A 23782-nucleotide genomic window follows, 5' to 3' on the forward strand; every position below is an offset into this window, starting at 1 on the left:
ACAATGAAAACTCCAATTTTCCCTGAAGCAAAATGGTAGAATTCATCTCAATTTTTCCTTTTAAAACATTTCATCATACATTTTTTTCTCTTACTCCTTTGAGATGTTTGCAAAGTTTTGATTTTATCAAGACAATAGCCCTCAGGTCTCTTTATGAACCTGGAATCAATTCTAGGGAAAATCCTAGTGTTTGTAAGATAAGCATATAATTCTGTTTTGGAAGTAAGAAAAAAAATACAAACTTTACTCCCTCCCACCTGACTTTCTGAAGCATTTTTTTAAATAATGAAAGACTGACTGCAGAGAGAGGGACACAGGTTTTTTTATGATTTCTTTTTTGACCAGGGAAGAGAGGAATATTCACTGGGATTTGCTGCTCATGATATCAGGTACTGCTCCAGCTCCATGTCACCACATTGCCTCCCATGATGGTCACAGACTTACCCTATGAAACTGTCAGCAAGTCCCCTATGAAATACCTCCCAGTGTAAGTTGCCTGAGTCATGGTGTCTCATCACAGCAAGAGAATAGGAATGAGGAAACCTTGTAGCTGCTTTCTTCACAGAACTGTGAGGCAGGCTTTGGATTCCTTGCCATTTTCAACTAAAACAGAACTTCACAAGAGATAGATTAAGTGATTAATAAAATGACTGTCATTCAGGAATCAGGGGTTGATTATCTTCTAGTATCAGTGTTACTATACTTTGAAAACATTCAGAAATTGACCCCATGGGATGATCAATGTTTTTTGAATCAGGGTCTGGCTTTAGTGTAAAAGGAGAGGGGAAAAAACTGGAACAAATTCTGAGAAAGCAGCACCCTCAGGACACTGCTCACCCCCACTTCCCACCTCATCATTGTAATCTGTAATTACAATCATGATGGTTACAACCATAATGATTTTGAATCAGCAAATGACAGAGAACCAGGGAGAAGGCTGCCCTCAGGGATGGAGCTGTACAGAAGGAGCCCTTTCCCCTGGTGAAGCCAAACTCCTGACAGCAGTGAGAGCTGTGTGAACACAGGGACTAGGGGTGATAAACGGCCTGGTTCCTGCAGTGAGGACACCCATCCCGAGCCTGCACAGACCGCACAGGTGAGTGTAGCTGTGTCTCTGAAGACTGAGGCTGCCTTTGACTAAGGGGACCTGTGAGACAAGATGACTTTGTGCAGAAAAGTAGGCTCTCAGTTCCTCTGTCACTGTGCAAAAGGAGGTGGCAGGACCCAGGGAGAAAATGGATTATCATTTTCCAGTTGTCCTCCAGAACCTTGCTAGACAGTGTTCGAAGCAGTTTGTGGTGCACTGTGCCAAAACTGCTGGTCACATGGCCTAGGACACAGGGGCCTGGTGGCATTCCAGTCTGGATGTGAGGAAGTACTTACTCTTCCCACAGTCTTATTCATTTACCCCCTAAAGAATCAAAGACTTTATTTGAGTTGTGTGTCCTATTTCTCATGTTCTTTGTTCTTTTGAAGACAGGGCTTTCTTGCCTTTTGACTCTGATTTCATTTTCTGAACTTTCCAAACTATAACATAGAGTACAGTTACACAGTATCTGTGGACGTGGACATGAAGACACATTACAAGAGCAAAGATGGTTTCTTCAGAAAAATAACTGTTTCTGGTACTTGACTCCTCACACTATGCTTGCATGAGACAAAACAGCGTCCTCAGGATACAGGTGAGAACAATGTGTGTGAGAGAGCCAACTAAGATGATCAGTGTGATGCATGCAGAATTGAGAGCGCTGGGGTGAGTCTGCAGTGGATGATTGTAAAGAATGCTCTTGTGCGTACTGATCTCTCTCTCTCTCTCTCTCTCTCTCTCTTTCTTCTTTCCCTCTGTCTCTCTCTGTCTCTGTCTCTGTGTCTCTCTGTCTCTGTGTCTCTCTGTCTTTCTCTGTGTGTGCATGTGTACCAGAGGGCAACCTCAGGTATCTGAAGCTCACTGCTTCTCCTAGACTTGCTGAGAAGAGACTCCCAGAAATCTTTCTCTCTCTGTACCCCCCAGGACTGGAATTAAAAGCCTGCATGATACCACAGCATTTTGGGCTGTTCTGAGCATAGAACTCAGGTCCTCATGTCTCTGTTTTCAGCATTTAAAAAATTGAGCCACATTCTTAGCACCCTGAGCTTTATGCTTCTAAAGCTTATGGTATTTCATAAGCATTTGATATATTTGTAACCCACTACCACATGTTTCCTACAGAAAACCTTGACTTCATTAGATTCACACAGACTAAATTTACTGTTACATGCTTTAGGTGAGAAGCATGTGAAAGTGTCCTAAAATTAGACATTTATGTTCTCATAGACATTAGACTTGGAGCTCTTTCAGTCCAGAAGCAGCACTGTTAAGATAAGCAATGGTTATTTAATTATTACACATTTAATTACTACACATTCAATTTTTGATGGCTCCAAGAACATAGAAGTGTATCTGAAAACCTCACCAAATCACAAAATAATGAATACAGAAATATTGCAAATAAATTTAAATCATTATATTTTGCTTACAGGATAATCCATGTCTTTCAATACATTTCATTTACCAAATGAGTGACCTAAAGGAAGTTGACTTCTCTAGGCCATTCAGTTTTTAGATATCCTAAGAAAGATAATCACTCGAGTGTCTCTCCATATGGGCAGCCAGCTTTCCTCTGTGTTTAGTGGGCAATTTTGAAAAGAAGAGCCTCCTTTAACAACTTATTCATCAACTAGTTTTGAATATGAATCAGCAGCAAAGCTAAATCCCTGAGACTGTCCAAACAAAAGCAGTCTCTGAGGCATGCTCCCACCCAGGGCAGGAAAGAAGCAGACACACAGGCAGCACAGGCTGCAGAGTTCAGGGAAAGTACAGGAGATAAAACCCTGAACTGATATGTGTAAGACAGGGTAGGCAGCCATGAGGCATGATGACTTGACAAATAATAGCCAGAGTATATCAGTTGTAGTCCTGTGGCAGGGAGAACACCAACCTTACATTTGAGGGGGCAGGGGTGAAGGAAATTCAGAAATCATTTTAATAAGGAAAGGATAATCATGAAGGACAAAGGCAATTAAGTTTGACTTGTATTCTGAGTGTTTTGTAAGAGGTGAGGCAAATAGCAGAGTTGTCAGCTTCGAAAGCATTGTGTGTCGTGTGTACTTGTTGAGGGGGGCTTATGTGTGTCCAGTTAATCTTGTATAAGTGTGTGTACAAGCACAGGTCAGAGATCAGCATTGGCTGTCTGCTTGAATATCTTTCCAACTTCATTTTTCCATCAGGGTCCTCTCTGAACATGGAGCTCATTGATTCTGCAAGGCTAGCTGGTCAGTGAACTCCAAGGACATTACTCTTTCTATATCAAACCCATTCCCACCAGCACTGGGGATACAAATCTCTGCTGCTTTGGCTAGTTTTTAGTTAGTTGCTGGCGATCAGAACTTGGGTTCTCATACTTGTACAGCAAGCCTTTTACAGACTGCCATATTCCCAGCTCCCAAGGGAATATTATGACTTGAATATGTAAGGAGAAATATTAGAGAAGATATCATTCATACAGAGCTTATACATTAGTGTGGAATATTAGGAAGATGTGATTCAAAGCTTGAGGCATTTCTGACTGATAAAGTGTTAGTCTCAACAAGCCTTTAAACATGTTAATAAGCCACATACCTTTTAGGTTAGAGTTCCTAAGCCCAATGTCTAAGCTAGGAAATGTTTTCCTGGTGTTTCTTTTAGAAGAAGTCTCAGTAGAAAGAGACAGTAGGAGCAAGATGGGTGGGAGGAAAAGAAAATCACCTTGGATAAGGTTTGACTTACATAGAACATTGGGAACCCAACTTTTATCAGACTGGTGCCCACCTTGATGTGAGAGGACAGTATTTTTGTCCACTTCTTCCCCCAAAATATTTACTCTGTGACTCTCATGACAAAGGGATAGAGATACAGAATATACCTTATAGTCTCCCCTGAGAAACTGGTCTTCTGGAGGAGTTGCAAGTGTTTCATTACTTCCACATTTAATTGAGTGATGGTTAATCAGGGGCAGTGAAGAGGATCAGGATGAGTCACCAACGCAGTCCAGGAGTCTGGGTCACATTGGGTGTGGTAAGGAAAAAGGAAGGAGGACTGCCAGGCTAATAATTAAGACTGTGTTTTTTTAGAAAACTGACAAAGTGATGCCATGCATTCGGCTTTTGTCTGGGAAGAGCATCGTCATAGGAACTTGAGGGATGAAGGATCTTCATGAAAGGCCTGATTGTAGCAACATAATTTCCATGGGAACCAAAAAAAACACAAACCAAAAGCAAAACAAAAGAAAAAAAGAAAAAAAGAATATGAATGGGCACCATTAAGGAAAAAACAATATGTGTTTACAGTCTTGAAACCATTCTTACAATTGGAATAATCAGAGAAAATCTTACACATGTTTCTCAAATGGTTTTTCCTAGTGCTATGCATGAAGTCAGAAGATGACATGGAATAACATTATCCAGACAATAATCTTCCTTTGTTTTATTGGACCTGGGATTGTGGGGAATATCCTAATGTTTGTGAGCCGTGTATACACGTCTGCCTTGGGGACTGAGAAAAAGCCTGTGGACCTCATCCTCATCCACTTGGGACTTTCTAATATGATCATTATTTGTACCACAGGGATCAGAGATATCAGTACAGTGTTTCATTTCAGAAACTTCCTTGGAGATATTGGCTGTAAAGCTGTGGTTTTTCTGGCAAGGTTGGCACGGGGTCTTTCCATCTGTACCACCTGTCTCCTCAGCGTGGTTCAGGCTGTTACCATCAGTCCCAGGACCACCATGTGGAGCAAGCTCAAACCACAGACATCACAGCAAGTTCTTACCTATGTCTTGCTCTTTTGGGTCTTTAATATTGCCACAAGTTCCAACTTGTTGTACTATATAGCAGCAGGCAGTGGCAATAACAGATCAGGAGTTTCAGGGTACATTGGGTATTGCTATATGCTTCCATCCAGGCTCACAGTTAAGTGGCTTTTCCTCTCGCTCATGGCTATTCGTGATCTGATCTTTCAGAGTCTCATGGGCTGGAGCAGTGGATACATTTCTTTTTACTTGTATAGACATCACAAGCAAGTCCTCTACCTTCATAGCTACAGGTTTGTAAACAGTTTCAGTCCAGAGATCAGAGCTGCACAGAGTGTTCTCCTTCTCATGGCCTGTTTCCTTTTCTTCTATTGGACAGACTTCATTTTCTCCTTTTACACAGGTTCCATGGTGACTCATGATTCTGTTATACTAAATATTAAAACATGTCTAGTACTTGGCTATGCTGTTCTCAGCCCCTTTTTCCTGAGAAGCAGAGATGTCCCTGTTGCTAAATCCTTGTGTCCTCACTGAGAAATGCTAGAATTATGTTCCTCCATGAGCTCAAGATACACACTGTCATTTATTTGCCTTAATGTTTTGGAAGGTTTGCGTGGCAAGCATGTAGCTTTGTTATGTAGCATAAGCTGTAACCTGTTCTGGAAGTCACTTTTTAGCCCAGTCTTTGACCTTGTCACCCATCTGCCTGTATATTACAAGCATTTTCCATCACACCACATTTGTCCTTGCATTCTAACATATCCAAACATTAAATCAGGTAAGAATGATAATAACTTTCTAAGAAAAGGCACTAGTGTGGTAGTTTGAATGTAATTGGCCCCCATAAGCTCATCAGAAATGGCACTATAAGAAGGTGTGGGCTTTTTGGGATAGGTGTGGCCTTGTTGGAGGAAATCGTCACCATGAGGCCAGCCTTTGAGGCCTCTCATACTCAAGCGATTGCCCGTGTGGACACACCCTCCTTCTACTGACTACAGATTAAGATTCAGAACTCTCATCTCCTTTTCCAGCATCATGTCTGCCTGCACATTGCCATGACCCACCATGATGATAATGGACTAAACCTCTGAAACTGTAAGCCACCACAATTAAATGTTTCCTTTATAAGGGTTGCTATGGTCTGGTGTCTCTTTACAGCAATACAAACCATAACTAAGACAACTAGTGCAAGGGCACTTAAGAGTAGTCCAGGGTTTCTAGAAAGGTGGAGCGTGGATTCTTACCATCTTCCCCTCCTCTGTCTCTATTCTCGTTAGCACTGGGAAAATCCTGGAGGCAACACTCTGTCAGAAATCAGCAATTTTTTTCCCCTCCAAGCCACAGGATGAGAGCAAGATAGTGCACGTGGAGGTGAGGAGGTGACCCTTTTCTGGGGTGGGTTTGTACAGTAGAGTGAAGATGACAGTGAGACAAGTCAAGTTATCACAATCCAGTAGATGTGGTCACTAATTGTTTGACATTGTCAGGTTCTAAACCAGCTAGGAAACTAGTGAAGATAATGTCTGACAATTCTAACCATGTTAGAACTCAAATAATCCCAGAGAAGCTCTGGTAAACGGCCCTCTCAGTGATGTGAATGCAAATGCAGGTCTGTAGATCATGCTCCAGGTTGAGCCTCACCCACACAAGGATGTGTAAATACCTCACCAACAGCTTGTTAACACTGCAGTTTCCACCAATGGCTCCCTGTCACTCACAGTGGCTGACACTGAACATCAGGGTCTGCTAAACCAGTTTGCCTATAATTCCAGGCTCTTTTGTCCCTGATGCTGCATAGACACATACACACGCTGCTGAGCTGTGGATTAGGAGACCAGGGAACTGAGGATGCACTGGAGATTTGCTTGGTAAAGGCCAAGGGGCACAGTTTTGCCAACCAGAAGGACAACTGTTTCTCAGAGAAATCCATAGCCTCTGACCCAAGAGAAAATGGAGGGTCCTGAAAGCTCCCCGACCTGATGTCCTCCAGGGTCAGTGTGCCGTAGACCTCCCCTGGAAGCTTCGGTCAGTTTATTGTGTACACTGCCTGTAGGGCAGCTAGAATGTTCACCAAAATTGTCCATCAGCTCACTACAGTTACTGCTGGAAAAGAAAGGGAAACACCTCAGCAGTTACCAATGGAAGTGGAACCAAACCAACGCTGTAGCTCAGTATCAAACAAGCAACTGGCAGGAAGGACACTCACTCTTTCCCAATCTCTCTCAGGTCCAAGAGTTGAAACTCTCAAAAGCAAAGCAGGAGAAAGACCTCACTTCTATCTGTAAAGTACTGCTCTTTGCTAAGACAAACTAGGTTTTTAAAAAGATGTATCTAGATTAAAGACTACCTCCAGAGTATTTTAAAGTAGATACATGGCTAGGGTTAGGGTTGTTTCTTTACAGCATTTATAGCATTTACAGATTCTATGAGTCTTTCTTAAGCCTGGACAGTCTCTCTTATGAATGGACAGTCTTTCTTATGGGTGGACAGTGTGAACAGAATGAGAAGTGTGTTCCTCACCTAGCTAGCATTTCTGTACAGATCTCTATATTGCCTACATGTTTCTCATACATCTTAGAAAGTAAAAGTGATATACAACTAACCTTCAATAAAGGTACCTTTGATGCACAGTGTGTAATAATTCCCATAAAAAAGCAAAACTTATCCACTTACTCTGGAGCTATTATTTGGTGGGTACAGTAAAAATACTTGAAAATTCACTTAGCGAATTCCCAATGTACATTACAGTAGAAATAGTTGCTTTGCACTGAGTCTCTTTAAAGAAAAAAGAGCTAATGGTTGCCAATGTTCATATCCTATCAACAAGGTTGAGTAGTTATGTAAGTGAACTAACACAGCAGACAGCTGATAAGCACTCTCTATTTGTCCCTTATTGATTACTGAAGGGATACATTATGACCCTGAGAAACAGCTTTTGTAACCCCCCCTTTTTTTTGGTCTGAAGTCTGTTGCATGGATAAAAGCTGCATGAACTAAGTGGCTTTAGAGAGAATGAGAGCTGGAAATAAAGAGTGCAAGACCCTCAGATGTCACATGAGACTTTTTTCCCTTCGATAAGAGATGTTCCTGAACTCCTCACTGCTTTATAGGCATTCTTTTGGCACCCAGGGTGCAGTTCTGGGAGCAGGTCTCACAGGCTGCAGAAATAGATCTAGTATACATCTTCTACATGTGTGTATTCGTTTTCCCCAGAACCATTTGTCCCTCTCTGTGGGCCAACTTGACACACAATACATACTCAACTGTTGCAATAAAGACATGAGTGATATGGAAGCAACCAGATGCTCTCTAATGGAACACAAGGAAATTCCTATCTGATAACATGTAGCTTGTCTAAAGCCTGTGGTGGGGAGGCTGCAGCTGTTATTTTGCTAAGTGGACATGATGGGGATGTCAAATTACATTCTAAATATGGATTACACCCATGGTTGTTGCTGCCATAAGCTTTAGAAACAGAGGCTTCTTTTTGCAGTGGACAGTGGTTACTTCAAAAACTCAAGGTTAGATATCTTGCTGATGATAACTGTTTACACTGGGCCTCACATCCAAGCCTTTCTTAGGCCCAACATGTATATCTTAGAATTAAGGATATTGCACTTTATGTAATATTGTCATCCTATTTTACTAACACACATACAATATTATAATGGTCATAAAATTAAACAATGATCTTTTCAGTGTAAGACATGTATTGTGCTGGCTGGTATAGAGTGAGGTCCAGGACCCTCTCACCAGGTAAATAGCAATCCTATAGCATATATAAAAGGTGCTGGTGCTTTGGACATTCTTTTTGTAAGCTGTATTAAATCTGCCAAAGTCACACACTTGAGATACTGTTACACATTCCTTCTTGGGGCTCCCAAATGGATTTGTAATCCACAAAAACATAAATGTTCACCTCCATACCAAATGCCATTAGAAAGAAGACAGCTGTTTACTGACAAGGCTCAGAACCATTTCCACTTTTCAAAAGAAAAATGTGGATCCAGGTAACAACCTTTCTGAGCAAAACAACAGTATCATAGTACATATTTGCAGCAAAGGCCTTTTTTATTAATAAAATGTATTTATTCTATGTTTTCACATCATGTATTATGATCCCATTCATTCCAGGTCCCTTCATATCCACCTTTGCCCCAGAACCTCCCCTGAATAAAACAAAACTCGAGAGAAAAAAATGAAGAAAATGAAATGAGAAAAATTTAAAAAAGAAAAAGAAGGGGAATGAATTAAAAACCTTGTCATAGAAGCTGCAGTGTGACCCAACAAATCATGCCATACACCCCTTGGTCCATACATCTCTACTTGCAAGTGTTTACTGCAAAGAGTCATCAGTCTGGTTGAAGGCCCTTGGTCTTTATTACACATTCGATGCTGGCCCCCAATAGGACTATTCCTGGATATCCCACTGGCAGCTTGTGATGTGGAGATCTGCAGCTTTGTTTCTGCAGGTCATGTCCCTTTATGTGCTCCAGCAGATCATAGATGGGGTGGATGTTGGGGCAGGCCAAGTCATAACCCTGGGTCTGTCCTGGGCAGCTGTAGGGTTGGTCCACCAGATGGGAACTGGGGACAGCTGTCTCATGCTCACAATTTCATGGCTGCCTCATCCACACTTCCGCTAACAGGGTTGGATCTGCAGCAAAGCCTTTTATATTGTAGAAAATTTCTGGTGTTTAAGAGGCAGTCATGGTAAATGCAATCATGCAGATATTTGACAAAAGATTCCATCCTTTATTCTGTGGAACCTTTTATGGGTCAGTCTGGAGTCTTAAATGTCCCAGATTGGGAGGATGTTTGCTATGATATTCAGAGAGCCGGGTGTTGGTGGCACACGCCTTTAATCCCAACACTCCGGAGGCAGAGGTAGGTAGGATCGAGGCCATCCTGGTCTATAGAGCGAGTTCCAGGACAGCCTCCAAAAGGATAGAGAGAAACCCAGTTTCAAAAAAAAAAAAAGAAGAAGAAGAAGAAGAAGAAGAAGAAAGAAAAAAAAGGTAAAATAAGAAATAAAATAAAAAAAGAAATAAAATAAAATAAAAAGTCTCCAGTCTTTTGCCTGATCCACTGAGATCAGGAAAGTAAAGGAGAACCGAGAGATCTAAAAGGCTGGCCAGTAAGTAAGACTATGTGGATGTGTTAAAAAGGGGTACCAAGCTAAGGGTACCAGATTAAATCTCTAGGCCTTCGCCCAATAAAGGTCGGAAAAGAAAGGGGAACCTGAGAGATTGCCCTCAATTGGAGGGTGGATTGGATTAAATCTCCAGTAAGAAAGAAAAATTGAGAGGTTGCCCTCAGTTGGAGGGTGGATTACATTAAATCTCTAGGCCTCAGCCTGACATCAACATCGGGAAAGAGGGGAACCTGAGAGATCACCCTCAGTGGGAGGGTGATTGTGTAAATCTTAAAGCTTTTGCCTAAGGGAATATCCTGGGTTGGAGGATGGATTGAAATGGGGTGAATAGCCGGGCATTGGTGGCACACGCCTTTAATCCCAGCACGCCTTTAATCCTAGTACTCGGGAGGCACAGGCAGGCAGATCTCTTGAGTTCAAGGCCAACCTGGTCTACAGAGCAAATTCTAGGACATCTCCAAACAATACAGAGAAACCCTGTCTCAAAAAAAAATGGGTGAATCAAAAAAATTGGTAACAGTAAAGAGGTACTGGTATTAAGTAAAGAAAAAGACAAAGGTATATGGAATGAAAAAGTTTGTTTGCATTTAAGGTCAATTTTGTGAGTCATCTCTAAAAACTTTTGGCCAAAAGCCTGGCCTCTCCACCTTGCATCTACAGAGTTACAATGAGTAGGTACAGCTGTACCCCATGACTGTAGCTCAAATGGAGGAATGATGAGGGGCATACAGGACTTTTTAAACTTTTTAGTTCAAGGATTGGCTGGAGTTGTTCTTTTACATAGATTTCAATTAAGGAAGTTTCATTTCAACAGACTAATCATGACCTAGGGAAAAAGGATGACTGAAAGATGCATGTATGTTCTGAATGTATGGTGTGGCCACACCGGTATATATGAAATGTGATTGTGAATGCGTGAGTGTGAACTGCTTATATGATTAAAAGGATACTTAAATCCCTTCAAAAATAGTTAAAAAGCTACCTAAATTGCTTTAGATATAGCCAAAAGGAACATCCAGCCAGTCGGTTATTGTCTTAACCGAAAAGTTAAGATGCAAATGAGGCTTTGCCAGCTAGTGAGAGCTACAGGCTAGATTGGGAAAGACTGCTCACAGACTTCAAATAATTTTCAAAAGTTATTTGGGACACAGTATAGTTTACAATCTTTGAGTGATTTTTCAGAAGTTTTTGGGAAATACTTAATGAATATGTCCTTTTTAAAGGGCATCTACTAATAATCTAGATAGTGATCCCAATTCACCTAGATAGTTAACTAAGGAGGGTAGGCAAATCCTTCTATTGTTATGGTCCAGCTTCAACAGTTCAAACAAAATTTAGAAAATAAAAAAAGGGGAGTAATGTCCCCAGTCCCTACATGACTCATCAAATAATATACTCCCCATTTAAAAATTTTAAAATGTGAATGCCAGTGAGCAATCTACTTCAGACAGATTCTGGCATGATGGAACTTGAGCAACTATTGCTCAGGTCAAATGGAGACATCCATGCACTAGACAGTGTAGAAAACTCTAATTTGGGGTCGAGGGCATGTTTGTGTTTTCTTGCAGGAAAAGAATAGAGCTTCGGCAGCTGTCAGACCATTTGGTGAGATGCATGGAGCAGAGAAAAACTGGACCTGAGACCATGGGAGCCTACCTAAGCCAGTTTGAGTGAGATTTCCTAAATCAGTGTTCCTGACCCTTGATGTCATCGAATCTACAGCCTGAGAAAGAAGGAAAACAGTCGGTTAGAGATTTCTAGTTTCTCAACAGGCCTGTTGCATCAGCCTCCTGGACCCGTGAGTTTTCATCCCGAAGCCAACAGAGAACTGGAAAGACTAACTGTCTGCCCTTGACACACCTTGAAACAACAGAATTCATTTTGCCAGTTTTTCCCTTTGGGGGAAAAAAGGACCTATTTAAAACATTTGGACATTGGTATGGACTGTGATGAGTGGCAAAAGCCTCTTTTCAGTATTTGAACAGTACATGGTCACTTGAAATATCAGACTTGGTGGTTCCTGTTTCTGGAATCGCGCCTATGCCAGTGTATTTTTCTGGAGAAATGCAACTTGTCCTAATGAGACAAAAAGGAGACTTTGGCTCAAGACGTATATTTAGGTGAGGCTACTAACATTAAATCAACAAACTGCATCACCACAGGAACAAATTGGTGCTCTGTGGATAGTGCAACAAGCCTCTTGTTCATATTTTTTATAATGCTACATGTGTAACATCAATGATTGTACCTAATGTATCTGTGCAAGTGCACTTTCTAAATGCTTTCCTGAGTAGATCTTGGAACAATTGTAAACTTTATCACTGTTTTGACCATCAAACTGAAACTATAAATCACATGCAGGTTACCCTTGTAACAGATGAAGGCTGGTAGAATGTTATGGCCCAGATGTGGTGATGGGTACTGTGATGGAGAGGCACTATGCCAATGGGGGTCCTGGAAATGGTGGCAATGGCGGTAGGCATTCTGGCTTTATGCCGAGCTCAAATGTGCCTTGTTCCAGAGGTAAGAGATCTATAACCAAGTATTGCTTAGCTTAGCCTATGGCAATCCCAATAGTCATAAAGTTTGGTTACAGATGATTTAAGGATGAGGTTCTTCTGTTGATGGGCAACCTGTGGGGAAGACACCTCCCTCCTAAGACAGGGGTCACAAGGTCCCCCAAAGACGGACAAGGAAGGATGACCCTACTTGACCTAAGCCAGGAGTGCCTCATTAGAAAATAAAAAAGGGGGAATTGTGGGGACACCAGACCTTGAGCAGAGACCCACTTCCCCATCAGCCTGGGAGTAGGCAGCTGTAAGACAATGTTTACTAAAAACAATACAATGCCCAGGACAATAAGTTCCTGGAAAGGACTGGCCCACAGGAACTGCCCTGACCTCAACCTTTTCCAAAGACTAACCTCCTCTTATGACACACCCAAGTCAGTTTCTGGTGTCTGCTCATTCTCTCTGCTGTGTCTGAGATTCCCCCTCCCCTGCCTCTTGATGTTTAAGCCGGCAGAGAAACTGAACTCAATCAAGACCCTAGAGAGTAACTGTATCATATAGCAACACCCACAATCCATTGCACCTCCAGATCTGTTCATGCCACTGATACTGTGATATAGTGAAGAGAGCTGGAGCTCATCAGAAAGTTAAAGACCCCAAAAGACAAGCAAATAAACAAGAACTTGTTTTGTGGTCTGAGGTTGAAACTTTTTCTGACAGGTGGTCCTGGGACTGATGGTGACAGTTTGGACAACAGTAAGGTGACAATACGGGCAGACAGAAAAGTTCAGAGACACCTTTTCTAGGTAAATCATGCATTTACAAACATTATCTAGGAATTTCTGAAGGAAAAGCCATAGTCACACCTCTGACCTACAGAGTGCACAGATTAGAGAGCAGGACTGTGCTTCTTTCAGACAGGGAGGGGGGAGCAGGTGAGCTGTGGGTGACAGGGGCAAGGTTGCCCTCAGGTGGAGTAATTCCATGGATCTGCTGCATGCATGGTGACTGTGGCATATACTGTAGTGTACACTGGGAATTCACTGAGATTTCAGGGGCTTTCACTTTATCCACCAAATGATAATGAAGGAGCAGATGGACATCATCATTTAGTTTATCTGTGAGAGTCCAGATTGGTGTCAAAACTGTATCTATTGAAGTTTAATTATCTATCAGTTTAATTTTTAATAATGCAAGAGAAAATACATAAAATGAAATTACTTTGGATAGAAATGTCAGGTGGGGCACTGCCCTCTGGTTCCCATTCACATTGTCTACTCCATGAGAAAGAAGATGGATAAACCTTGCAAACTCACAAGGTCTTTGGAGAGGCAGCCCTCCTCCTCAGCCTTGCATCTCTCTCAGAGCGCTGGAAAAGGTGACTGCTTTCATTAGGGTTCTCTAGAGGAACAGAACCAAGGGGATTAAAGGATAACCCATATAACATGTGGCATAGTATTTATGCATATAATGACAGAATTGATTAGATCAGCTTTAAAATAGTAACAAGAACTAAATCCCACCAGAGCAGCTGAGAACCTGCTGTGCACTAGGTCTTTGAGCCTGTGAGCCTCACCAGTGGAGGAGTCTCTCGATAGCTGTCTCTCCCCAGTGCTGTCTCTCCCCAGAGTTGACTCTCACTGGGGCCATAACTGGCAGTTAGCTCACGGGAAAGGCACCTCAATAGTTCCACTCTGGCTCCAGAAGCCTGGAAGTTTCCTAGAGAGCCGCTGGTTCTGCTCTCAACAAAGGAATCAGCCCCAGCAGCAGCAACAGAGCAAACCAACTCAGAGTCAGAGGGAAGGCCAAGAAGCAAAAGTTGGGATGATCGTCCTTCTGACACATCCTTTTAATGTGGGGCTCCCCACTCAGATGATTCTGATTTGTGACAAGTTGACATAGCTATTAGCCATAATAGTGGCCTTTAATCTATATTATCAAAACATTAATAACCTAGTTTATCTCAGCAAACAGCAGTATTTCAGAGACCCACAGCCTGGCCTATTTCTTACTTTAATCTGAAAAGTTTCATCTCTTGGACCCAGGAAGCTACACAGAGAGCAATTCAAGCCCACCACTTGCACGGATTGTTTGGGTGTTTCTATTTATCCTGGGGAGGGAGTGCAGTGAGGTGATGGACAGCTTTGGTGAACAGTGCTTTGAGGTCCTGCATCCCTTCAGGAATGACACTCATACAGCAGACTGGAGCCTTCTTGGGATGACTACAGTGCAGTGTCTTGAGGACCCAGGATCGGGATGATTTCTGGATTCTTCGGGTCCTCTTGGGCCCGAGGCTGTGGCATTCCCAAGGCTCTAAATGTCCTGTTGCTTTGCATGGCCATACCATCCCGATTCTCCCAGGCATATTTCCTCTGTACCATCAGCACTTTGGTCTCCTGGTTCTCAGCCCAACAAGGTGTGCCTGCTCAGCGTCAGGGAAGATAGAGTCTGACATTTAGAGGCCAAGGAGGCCTAACAAACACCGGGATGTTCAACATAAGCCATAGGGAACAAGAGGTGGAAACTCCAATGTTAACAATCTATCAATGAGGTGTTAACACATTATTGTGCCAGTGAGGCCCTGGCCTGGAGCATAGCATTGTTGGAGAGAGCCCATTTGCTAGAACACCCTGTAGAGGTACACAAAATTTTAACCCAGTTATAATTGACCAGCAGTGTCAAAACCTTTGGCAGGGACATTTTAGAACCTAGCAATGTCAAAAAATGGTAACCAAGTCTACCATGCTGTGGGACCTAGATTGTCTCACTGTCATCTTCACTCTGCAGTTACAAGCTCACCTCAGATAAGGGCCAGCTCCTCACCTCCATTTAACCTATTTTGTCTCTCTTTTCTGGCTTTGGGAAAAAATGCAATACTAATTTCTGACAGCACACTTAACTCCAGCAATTTCTCCAGTGCAAACGAGAAGCAAAAAACATCACATGACAGGAATGGCAAGACTCTGCTTTCTACCTGTCTGGAAACCCTGAACCAGTATTAAGATTGTGCAGTGCTAGACTTTTTAAAGAAAGAAAATATGTTACTATAATATTTAATTTAATGATGTGATACATTAGAACATCTAGGCAGATGGCAGTTTGGTGGTTAATGCCTGTAGTACCAGCATTTGGGATTCTGAAGCATCTCCTGGTGAGTCTGTCCTGTATACTGACTGCCAAGTCAGCCTATGCTACATAGCAAACATGATGTCCCCCAGCTCCAAAATTCATCATGACAAAGCAGATTACAATGTACATACCTTTAGCTTATAGAGAATATGTGTAGAATGTAATTTCTACACTTCTCAATGAGCATGCAAGGCATTAGGAACACGGGCATCTCTGTTGATCAGAACATAGGGGCTAAAACCAGCATAACCAAGTTCTAAAAATGTTTTAATATTTAGTGAAATAGAATCATGTGTCCCCGTGAAACCTGTGTAGAAGGAAAGAATGAAATCTACCCAATAGAAGAAAAGAAAGCAAGCCATTAAAATGAGAACACTCCAGGTAGCTCTGATTTCTGGAGGGGAATTGCTTTCAAACCTGGAGCTGTGAAGGTAGAGGACACGCTTGTGATGATTATAAAGATGGAGAGCCATGGACCCACTGCTCCAGCCCATCAGACTCTGAAAGATGACATCACGAAGAGTCATGAGAGACAGGAATAGCCACTTGATTACATGTCTTGATTGCAGCATATAGCAATGGCCAATGAATGTTGCAGGTACAGACGTATTCAAGCCACCACTTGCTTTGATGTAGCAGAGCAAGTTGGCGCTTATGAGAATATTAACCATCCAAAAGAGGAGGAGAGAGGGAAGAACTTGCCATGAGGTCTGTGGCTTTACCTTTGTCCAAATGGTGGCCCTGGGATTGATTGTGACAGCCTGGACCACACTGAGGAAACAGGTGGTGCAGATGGAAAGGCCCCGAGCCATCCTTGCCAGATAAACCACAGCTTTACAGCCAATATCTCCTAGAAAGTTTTTGAAATAAAACATTGTGGCTATGTCTCTGATCCCTGTGGTACAAATAATGATCATATTAGAAAATGCCAAGTGGATGAGGATAAGGTCCACAGGCCTTTTCTCAGTCCCCAAGGCAGACGTGTATATGTGTCTCACAAATATTAGGATATTTCCCACAATTCCAGGTCCAGCAAGAGAAAGGACGATTATTGTGTGGATAATGTTATTCAACTTCATCTTCTGACTTTGTGCACAACACTAGGGGAAATCATTTGAGAAATATATGTAAGATTTTCTCCGTTTATTCTGAATAAAATAATGGTATCAATTATATAAGCACAGATGGTTCTTTCCTTGATGATGCCTGATCATATTCTTTATTTTCCCGGTTTGTCTATTTTCCATTCCCACAGAAGTGGTGCTGGCTACAATCAGGGCATAAACTTCAGTTTCCTGCCTTCCACAAAGACCCTTCTTTGTCCCCTTCATCTTTCATTCACGGTCATGTGACCATGCTCTTCCTGGAGAAAAGCTAAATGCATGACATCACTTTGTCAGTTTTCTAAACAACATAGTCTTGAATATTAGCCTGGCAGGCTGCTTCCTTTTCCCTCATCACACCCAGTGTGACCTCAGGCTCCTAGACTGTGTTGGTGCCTCATCCTGATCCTCTCCATTGTCCTATATGCAACCATCACTCTATCGTTGAAGTAGTGGAAAGCTCGCAGCTTCTCAGAAAGTTGTTCTTGGTCAAGTGGTCCAGTTTCTCTGGGAGATCATATGGTATTCTCCTCTTCCCAAACACTTTGACCATAAATGATACAAAGATTAGTGACTTAGTGGGGGCATGAACGTCTAGATCACTGGCCTCAGGGTGGGACTAAGTGTGATTCAAAATTGTGTTCCAAGTCTTCATGGATAGAATCATCCTGTTTACTCCACTTTATCCTGTTTTCCTCTGGGAACACTTCCCTCAGTACAGCACCAGGAAACTGTTCCCATGGACTCTTGACAAAGGCATGTCTTGATGATGGTTTTAAGGTTGGTTCTGTCTAGCGATGTTCTCAGTCACAAATCTCTCAGCCTGTGAGTCCTCCCCAGTATCTCACACTGTGATTGATATCATCTTATTTATGGTATCTTTTTTCCCTGTTCTTTACTTTCTATATTGAAGTAAAAATGATCCCGTTAAGCAGATACTTATTCCATTTGCTTCCCTCCTCTCAAAACACAAAGATCTTCACATGACAGCCTTAATTTCTCTTTGTCCTCTACACTTATTTCTGACTTACTTTGAACCTCCTCTTACAAATGTAACATTGGCCCTTACCTTTCCATGGGAATATGTGCTGTATCCATAGATGATGTTTGCCCTACTCCCATGCCTTATAGCACCTTGCCTAGAGTCTCATCTCTTCTGCTTTCCCTGCTCTCAGAAGGTTGTGTTGCCTGTGCCTGTGCTCCCTTCCTAAACTGGGAAGTGAGCGGGTTTCAGAGACACTGGTTCAGAATGTAGTTATAAGTATTAGCATAACACCTGATCAAAAGTTTATAGTTGTTCAAGGAAACTGTTGGTTTTAAAACCACACTTTAATCATAGATATGAACTGACAAAACAATTTTGAGAAACATTTGAGTTGGGCTCTTCGTTAAAACTGATAAAGATTAGCATCCTCAAGAAGCCAGTTCAGTTTGGATGGCACATTTAGGAAGCATTCAGTACTCCATCACTTGTGCAATGATGTGAGCTTCTAGGATTCAAACAATTTAGTGATGGGCCTGGTTTATCCTCTAAGAACTTACCAGCAATGCTTTATATTCTCTCAAAATCCCTCTGTACTGAACTGTTTATGATTTGATAGCTTTTCAGATGTGCATAGGTGACCTCTGAGATGCCAACAGCAAAATTTATAACCATGAAATTGTCTATGATTTCCTACAATGACAGAACATAGTTGGAAAAGCTACACACACACATACACACACACACACACACACACACACACACACCTATTCCAGGGTGATTTGGAATATATATTTGTATACATCTTCATATACATATTTAGTATGCTTTCTCAACCATCAATCTTCTAGCATGTAACAAATAGCAAAGAGCAACCTGTGTGAAAGCAATCAAGTCGAGGTTTTCTTTCAGAAGTAGGTCGTAGGCTCTAGGGATGGATGCAAGGTCCAGATGCATGAGAGAGAAACCAGTAAACTAGAAAAGAATAAACTGCAAAATCAACAAGCTCAAGCTTTGCAACCAGCTATCCTGCCTGTCAACCCCGCCTTTCCTAATCACTCTACTCCTGGCTTTGAACATTTGACTTGGCCCCTTTAAGGCTCACTGATGTAGGGATGGTGCTTGGTACCATTCACATGTGTTGTCAGGATTTAATGGAGAGGAGGCAAAGTGCCTGCCAAGTGTTAGATACTCTCTAATACCATCGCTCTGTTTTGTGCCATGTCAGTTTCCACACAATTCTCTGTACTTGCACACTGTGTTATGTTTGAGTCTGGACAGGGAAGCTTCAGGAACAACAAAACCAGAACTAGGAAGGCCAAAGCGCCCTCCCCCTTCTGAGAGGCTAAAGGGCACCAGATCTAAGATATTGCACCATAGAACCTTTCACTTCTGTGAGGACAAACACACAAACTGGAGAAACCGCAGAGAAGAAATGCTTCCTCACACTCCAGCTGAAATCTCAGCACTTGTCTCCTCTACCTGCCTGGGATGGCATGAGCATCTCTGGCCCAGTGCAGCCCATGCGGTTGCACAGGGTTCCCTCATGAGCATGGAAACAATTCTGCATGCCAGGTGGGAATGAGAGACTGTTTTTCCCCAGGATCTTCCCCTTCCTCTTTCTCAGCGACAGAGGAACCCAGACACTTCTCTTCAATCGCCTTCCCTCCCAGTTCCTTCCTCATGGCATCTCTGTCAAGGTGAAAGGCAGCTCCAGTCCACTGTGACATGAAGGAACACTTACCTGTGCAGCCTGTGTAGGGTTCAGGGTGAGTGTTCTCACCGCACAGCCAGACCCTTCTTATCATCCTGTGCTCCCAGCAACTGTCACTGCTGTTAGGATTGTCACCATTGGAGCTTGGCTTCTCCAGGGGAAAAGGGTTCCTTATGCACCTGTCTATCCTGGATGCCAGCTCTGTGCTCTCCCTGGAGCCCTATCATTTGTTGAGGAAAAACTTTCTGTTCCTCATCACAGTCCCTGTGTGGTGACAAGGAGAGCTGTGAGGATGAACAGCACCCTGAGTTTCCTGGCTCCTGGGAATTAAATATGTAGCACACATGATACACATACACATGTGCGGGCAAAACAGATAAAATGATAAATAAAAATAGATTCGATAAAATGAATCAATCTAATAAAAATAAACGTTTAAAGAAAAATAAAAAGAAGCTTGGTGACACCATGAGCAAAAGATGTCCAAGGGCCAGAGTCGGTGGTTGTCTTCAGGTGTGGTGTCCAGGCTTGAGGAGCAGGGAACCTTTTGGAGGTCTGTCTGGTCCTTGCTCTGAGTGCTGACTTTATGCAGAGCAGTCAACTTGCCTCCTGACTGAATTCTCCATTTGTCCTCTAGTTTGTGTGTAACTCTCTTTAGATGTTCACTTCTGTCTCTTGAAGATGATATCATTCAATCATTGCCCAGATCATATGGAGAAGGGTTATGTATAATTAACTCTAAGGACCACACATCAGTACTAAAGCTGAACCACCAGTCTTTAGTTCTCATTTGCCCTTAGACAGCAGAGGAGATCCAAGGATAACACACCCAGACTGGCCATCCACAAGGCAGAGAGGCTTATCTCACACTTCCCCAACTCTGCCACTCCTTTCCCTTCCCAGGGCCTATTCACTTCCTGGTGTGAAGGAATGCACTGGGGTGGTCTTAGAGAACTCATATGCAGGAGACTTTCCCCTCCCCCACAGGTGCATCTGTGCTTCTGTCAGCTGAGATGGACAAGCAAAGTTGGGGGGGGGGAGTAGAAGAGAAGAAGGCTCCTAACCTTGCCTAGAGACACCCTGTGGTGTCTAAGCTCTGGGCCACTCTCCTGAAAGGGAGGCTCTGGAAGCTCTGACATCAGCCCGTGTCTTACTGAGACTGAGTGTCAGCCTGGGCGGCTGGGAGCTGCTGTACAGACATGTTCTCTCCTTCTATTCTTCTTCAATCTTAGGCATACCTAACTGTGACTTAGGGGCTCTCTCTAAAGTTAGGTGTGTGTGTGTGTGTGTAAGACAAAAATGACTTCATATAGTGTGTGCATATGTGTAGCTTCTCCCTTTAGTGTGTAGGATATAAACTCTTCTAGCCTGTGTCCTCCAAGGTCTTCACTCTTGATCATGAAGAGTTCTTGAAAATTGTGGTCATGCTCATTTTTATACTGTTGTCTCAGTGTAGTATTTTCTTAAACTTTCATTCAATTCCTGGTGTTTTTCTCCTTGATCCATTTTTTTAAGAATACTCACTGCTTTCTACTTGGCTTATTGAATTTTCCATTTCTAATATTTCTGTTTGTTTTTTCTTCGAAATTTGAATTTTCCTTCTGAATGTCTAATCTGTGCTTCTGACTTTCTGGTCTACATTCTGAGTTTACTGAATCTTGCTTCCTGGGTGGGGAAGAGGTAGCCTCCAGGCAACACAGGGCTGGAAGGGAAGCCCACAGCCAAGGCATGTACCAGACTTTTCTATCGGAGGCAGTTAGGGGAAAAGACACTCACATACTCTCTTGATGATTTTCTTCAAATCTTTTCTGTATTCTTCTTTTGCATTCTCTATTTTCTCTATTCCTTCTCTCATTCTTGATGTTTTCCTTCTAACTCTATCTTTATTCTTAATGTTTCCCTTCTACCTTTCATTCTTGAAGTTTTTCTTCTAACTCATTTTAACTCTCTCATTCTTTATTGCTTTCCTTCTAGCCCATTTTAACTCTCTTTTACTCTAATCCTATTTTTCCCTTACAGCTTATATACCCCAGCAAGATATTTCAGACATTATAAAAATTACAGTGTGGTTACATTCTGCTTTTCAAGTGAATGAATACAAGTAAAAAACAGCATGGTTTCCATATTCTTGACATAATTAAATATTTTACATACTATAGGTGAAACACAAAGCATCCCCAGAATCCACATATATTCATACCTGAGCAGCTTGTTATAAATTAACCATGTAGGCAAGCAAGCTATTCTTCTCAGTCATGTCAGGCTGCATTTTGCAATTACAAAGGAAGGGTCAATTACTTTATTACTTATCTTGAAAGATAATCTTATAGGGATTCTTAAGGGAACCACAAATCTAAACCTTTATATATGAAAAGTATCAGTCAGCTCTACTTTAAATCTTCAGGGTACATACCCACTCATCAATAGTTTTTATATCAGGAAATTGAGGGCAGAAGTGGGTATGAAGAATTAATCATTACCTTTAATGATCAATCAACCTTAGCAAGGAAAGTATGCCATCTCGTAACAACTGGACTTCTTCGTTTGCTTGAACTCAGCTGTATGTCCTTGTGAACTTTAGATTGTTTCCTATCTCAAAGCTATTATCAAAACATCTGATCTAACATGAAGTTATTTTAAAGCTTTGTATCAGCTAATGATGCACACTGAAACCTGTCACTGTGTTTTTCAGCATTAAGAGAATTAGAGCCAGCCTGGCTCCTGGGAACTCAATTGTTTTTCTTAATCATTAACCTGAACTATGATCTATGTAGCACTTTAGGTGAAACTCACAGGCCCTGGCTGTATAGCATTTTCTTGTATTTATTTTTTATTCATCAAAACTCTGTATAAGCTAACATTATTACTATCAATTAGACAGTACAACTTAGGGAGGAATCATCTTCAATGGCAATCCACAGGTAAAAATGCCTAGTAGAATGGGGTGTTTCATGAGATGAACACACTACACTACAGTCAGTGGGGGTTCCCCAGAACCATTCACAACATGCCAGATACCAGAGAAAGATCGCCACAGCAGAAGCAAATGACATTCTGGTGTCTGGGGTCTGGGGCCTTGCCTAACAGAGATTGACCCATCAGGGGATTCCTCCTGGTGGGCTGACACCTTGAACTTCAATTGCCACCTGCTGCTCCTCTGATACGGCCACCAGCAATGTTCTTTCATTCTATTTTTCTGAATCCTCTCTAAGGTCACTAATGATTGGAAAAACACCTTTTTGTTATTCAGTATATCAAATATTTCATTACTTTGTATATAGTATAATATGTGTGAAGATAGGGAGACTTGCAGGGTGCATTCATAAAATATTTTCTTTTAAAACCAATCCACACGAGACAAACAATTCAGGAAAAAACAAAACAAAACAAAAAAATGGAAGGTGATCCATTGGAGCCCAGAAACTCACCAAAATCTGGTGAATAAATTTTCTAAGCAACAATGATGCTGTCAGCATCACAAAGGAGAGCACAGTGGAGGCTGAAGGACAGTGAATTCCAAGAAACCTTGATAAAGTTTCTGGATGACTGACCTTATTCACAGGCCACCCTGGAGCTCTGTGATGAGGGCGGATCCTGAACACAGGGACAGAGATGCACAGGACTGTTGGGAAACACCTGTTACTGGAGCTTTCAATGTTCTAGCCCCGGGCACACACCTTTCCCTCTCAGGTAGAGAGGGAATGTCTTCAGGTTCACCCTGCCGTTTCCTGATCATCCAAAGAGAGACCAACATGTGTGCCTCTAAGAAAAACTGATATATGCAGGTGAAGCAAACACTGCAAGGTCTCCTCACCATGATGGCTGTGGGGCATACAGGCTCTGGCCAAGTTCTTCTGCCAGGTGGTGTGTGTGGCAGTGTGTATATCTCCAGGCTATGCAGAATCCTGGGCTACCATAAAACATCAGCAAAACTTCAGTTTCCAAAATTGTCACCACGTCAGGGAGAAGCAAACCCACTGTGGAATCTCAGCGCCTGATATACAATATTCATCTCCACCCCTCCACAATTACCTCATTTAACTCTCAAGTTATCCCAGGCTTAATTATTTACTTTTGACTGCGTTGCTTTCATGTAAGTTTGACATTTCTTTACAGATATATTATTATATTTTGGCTTTAACTAGATCTTGGGAATGAAACATACAGAGCTGAGCAATGCCCCTCATGATTTTGTAAGGAATGTTTTGTGCAGAAGATGTTTGCCCATATTACATCTTAAAGTGTTTTCTCTGCATTTCTACCCTGTATTCTCAGAATCTGGGGCCTCACATGAAGGTCTGTGATTTACATAGGACGATAAATAGCATCCATCCAAGAACATTCTTTACATACTGACTTCTT

At 42.1% G+C, this 23782-nt stretch overlaps 2 protein-coding genes across 2 annotated transcripts; one reads left to right on the plus strand and one right to left on the minus strand.

Moving 5' to 3' along the window:
• Window positions 1–4458: 4458 nt before the first annotated feature.
• On the plus strand, window positions 4459–5361 carry LOC121143731 (putative vomeronasal receptor-like protein 4). Its single transcript, XM_040756196.1, has one exon. It carries the CDS (start codon window positions 4459–4461, stop codon window positions 5359–5361), a length of 903 nt encoding a protein of 300 aa, XP_040612130.1.
• Window positions 5362–15797: 10436 nt separating this feature from the next.
• On the minus strand, window positions 15798–16700 carry LOC101825890 (putative vomeronasal receptor-like protein 4). The gene has a single exon (XM_005086698.3). It carries the CDS (start codon window positions 16698–16700, stop codon window positions 15798–15800), a length of 903 nt encoding a protein of 300 aa, XP_005086755.3.
• Window positions 16701–23782: the final 7082 nt, after the last annotated feature.

The sequence above is a fragment of the Mesocricetus auratus genome, unplaced genomic scaffold, assembly GCF_017639785.1.
Source record: "Mesocricetus auratus isolate SY011 unplaced genomic scaffold, BCM_Maur_2.0 Super-Scaffold_100013, whole genome shotgun sequence".
Classification (NCBI taxonomy): Eukaryota; Metazoa; Chordata; class Mammalia; order Rodentia; family Cricetidae; genus Mesocricetus; species Mesocricetus auratus.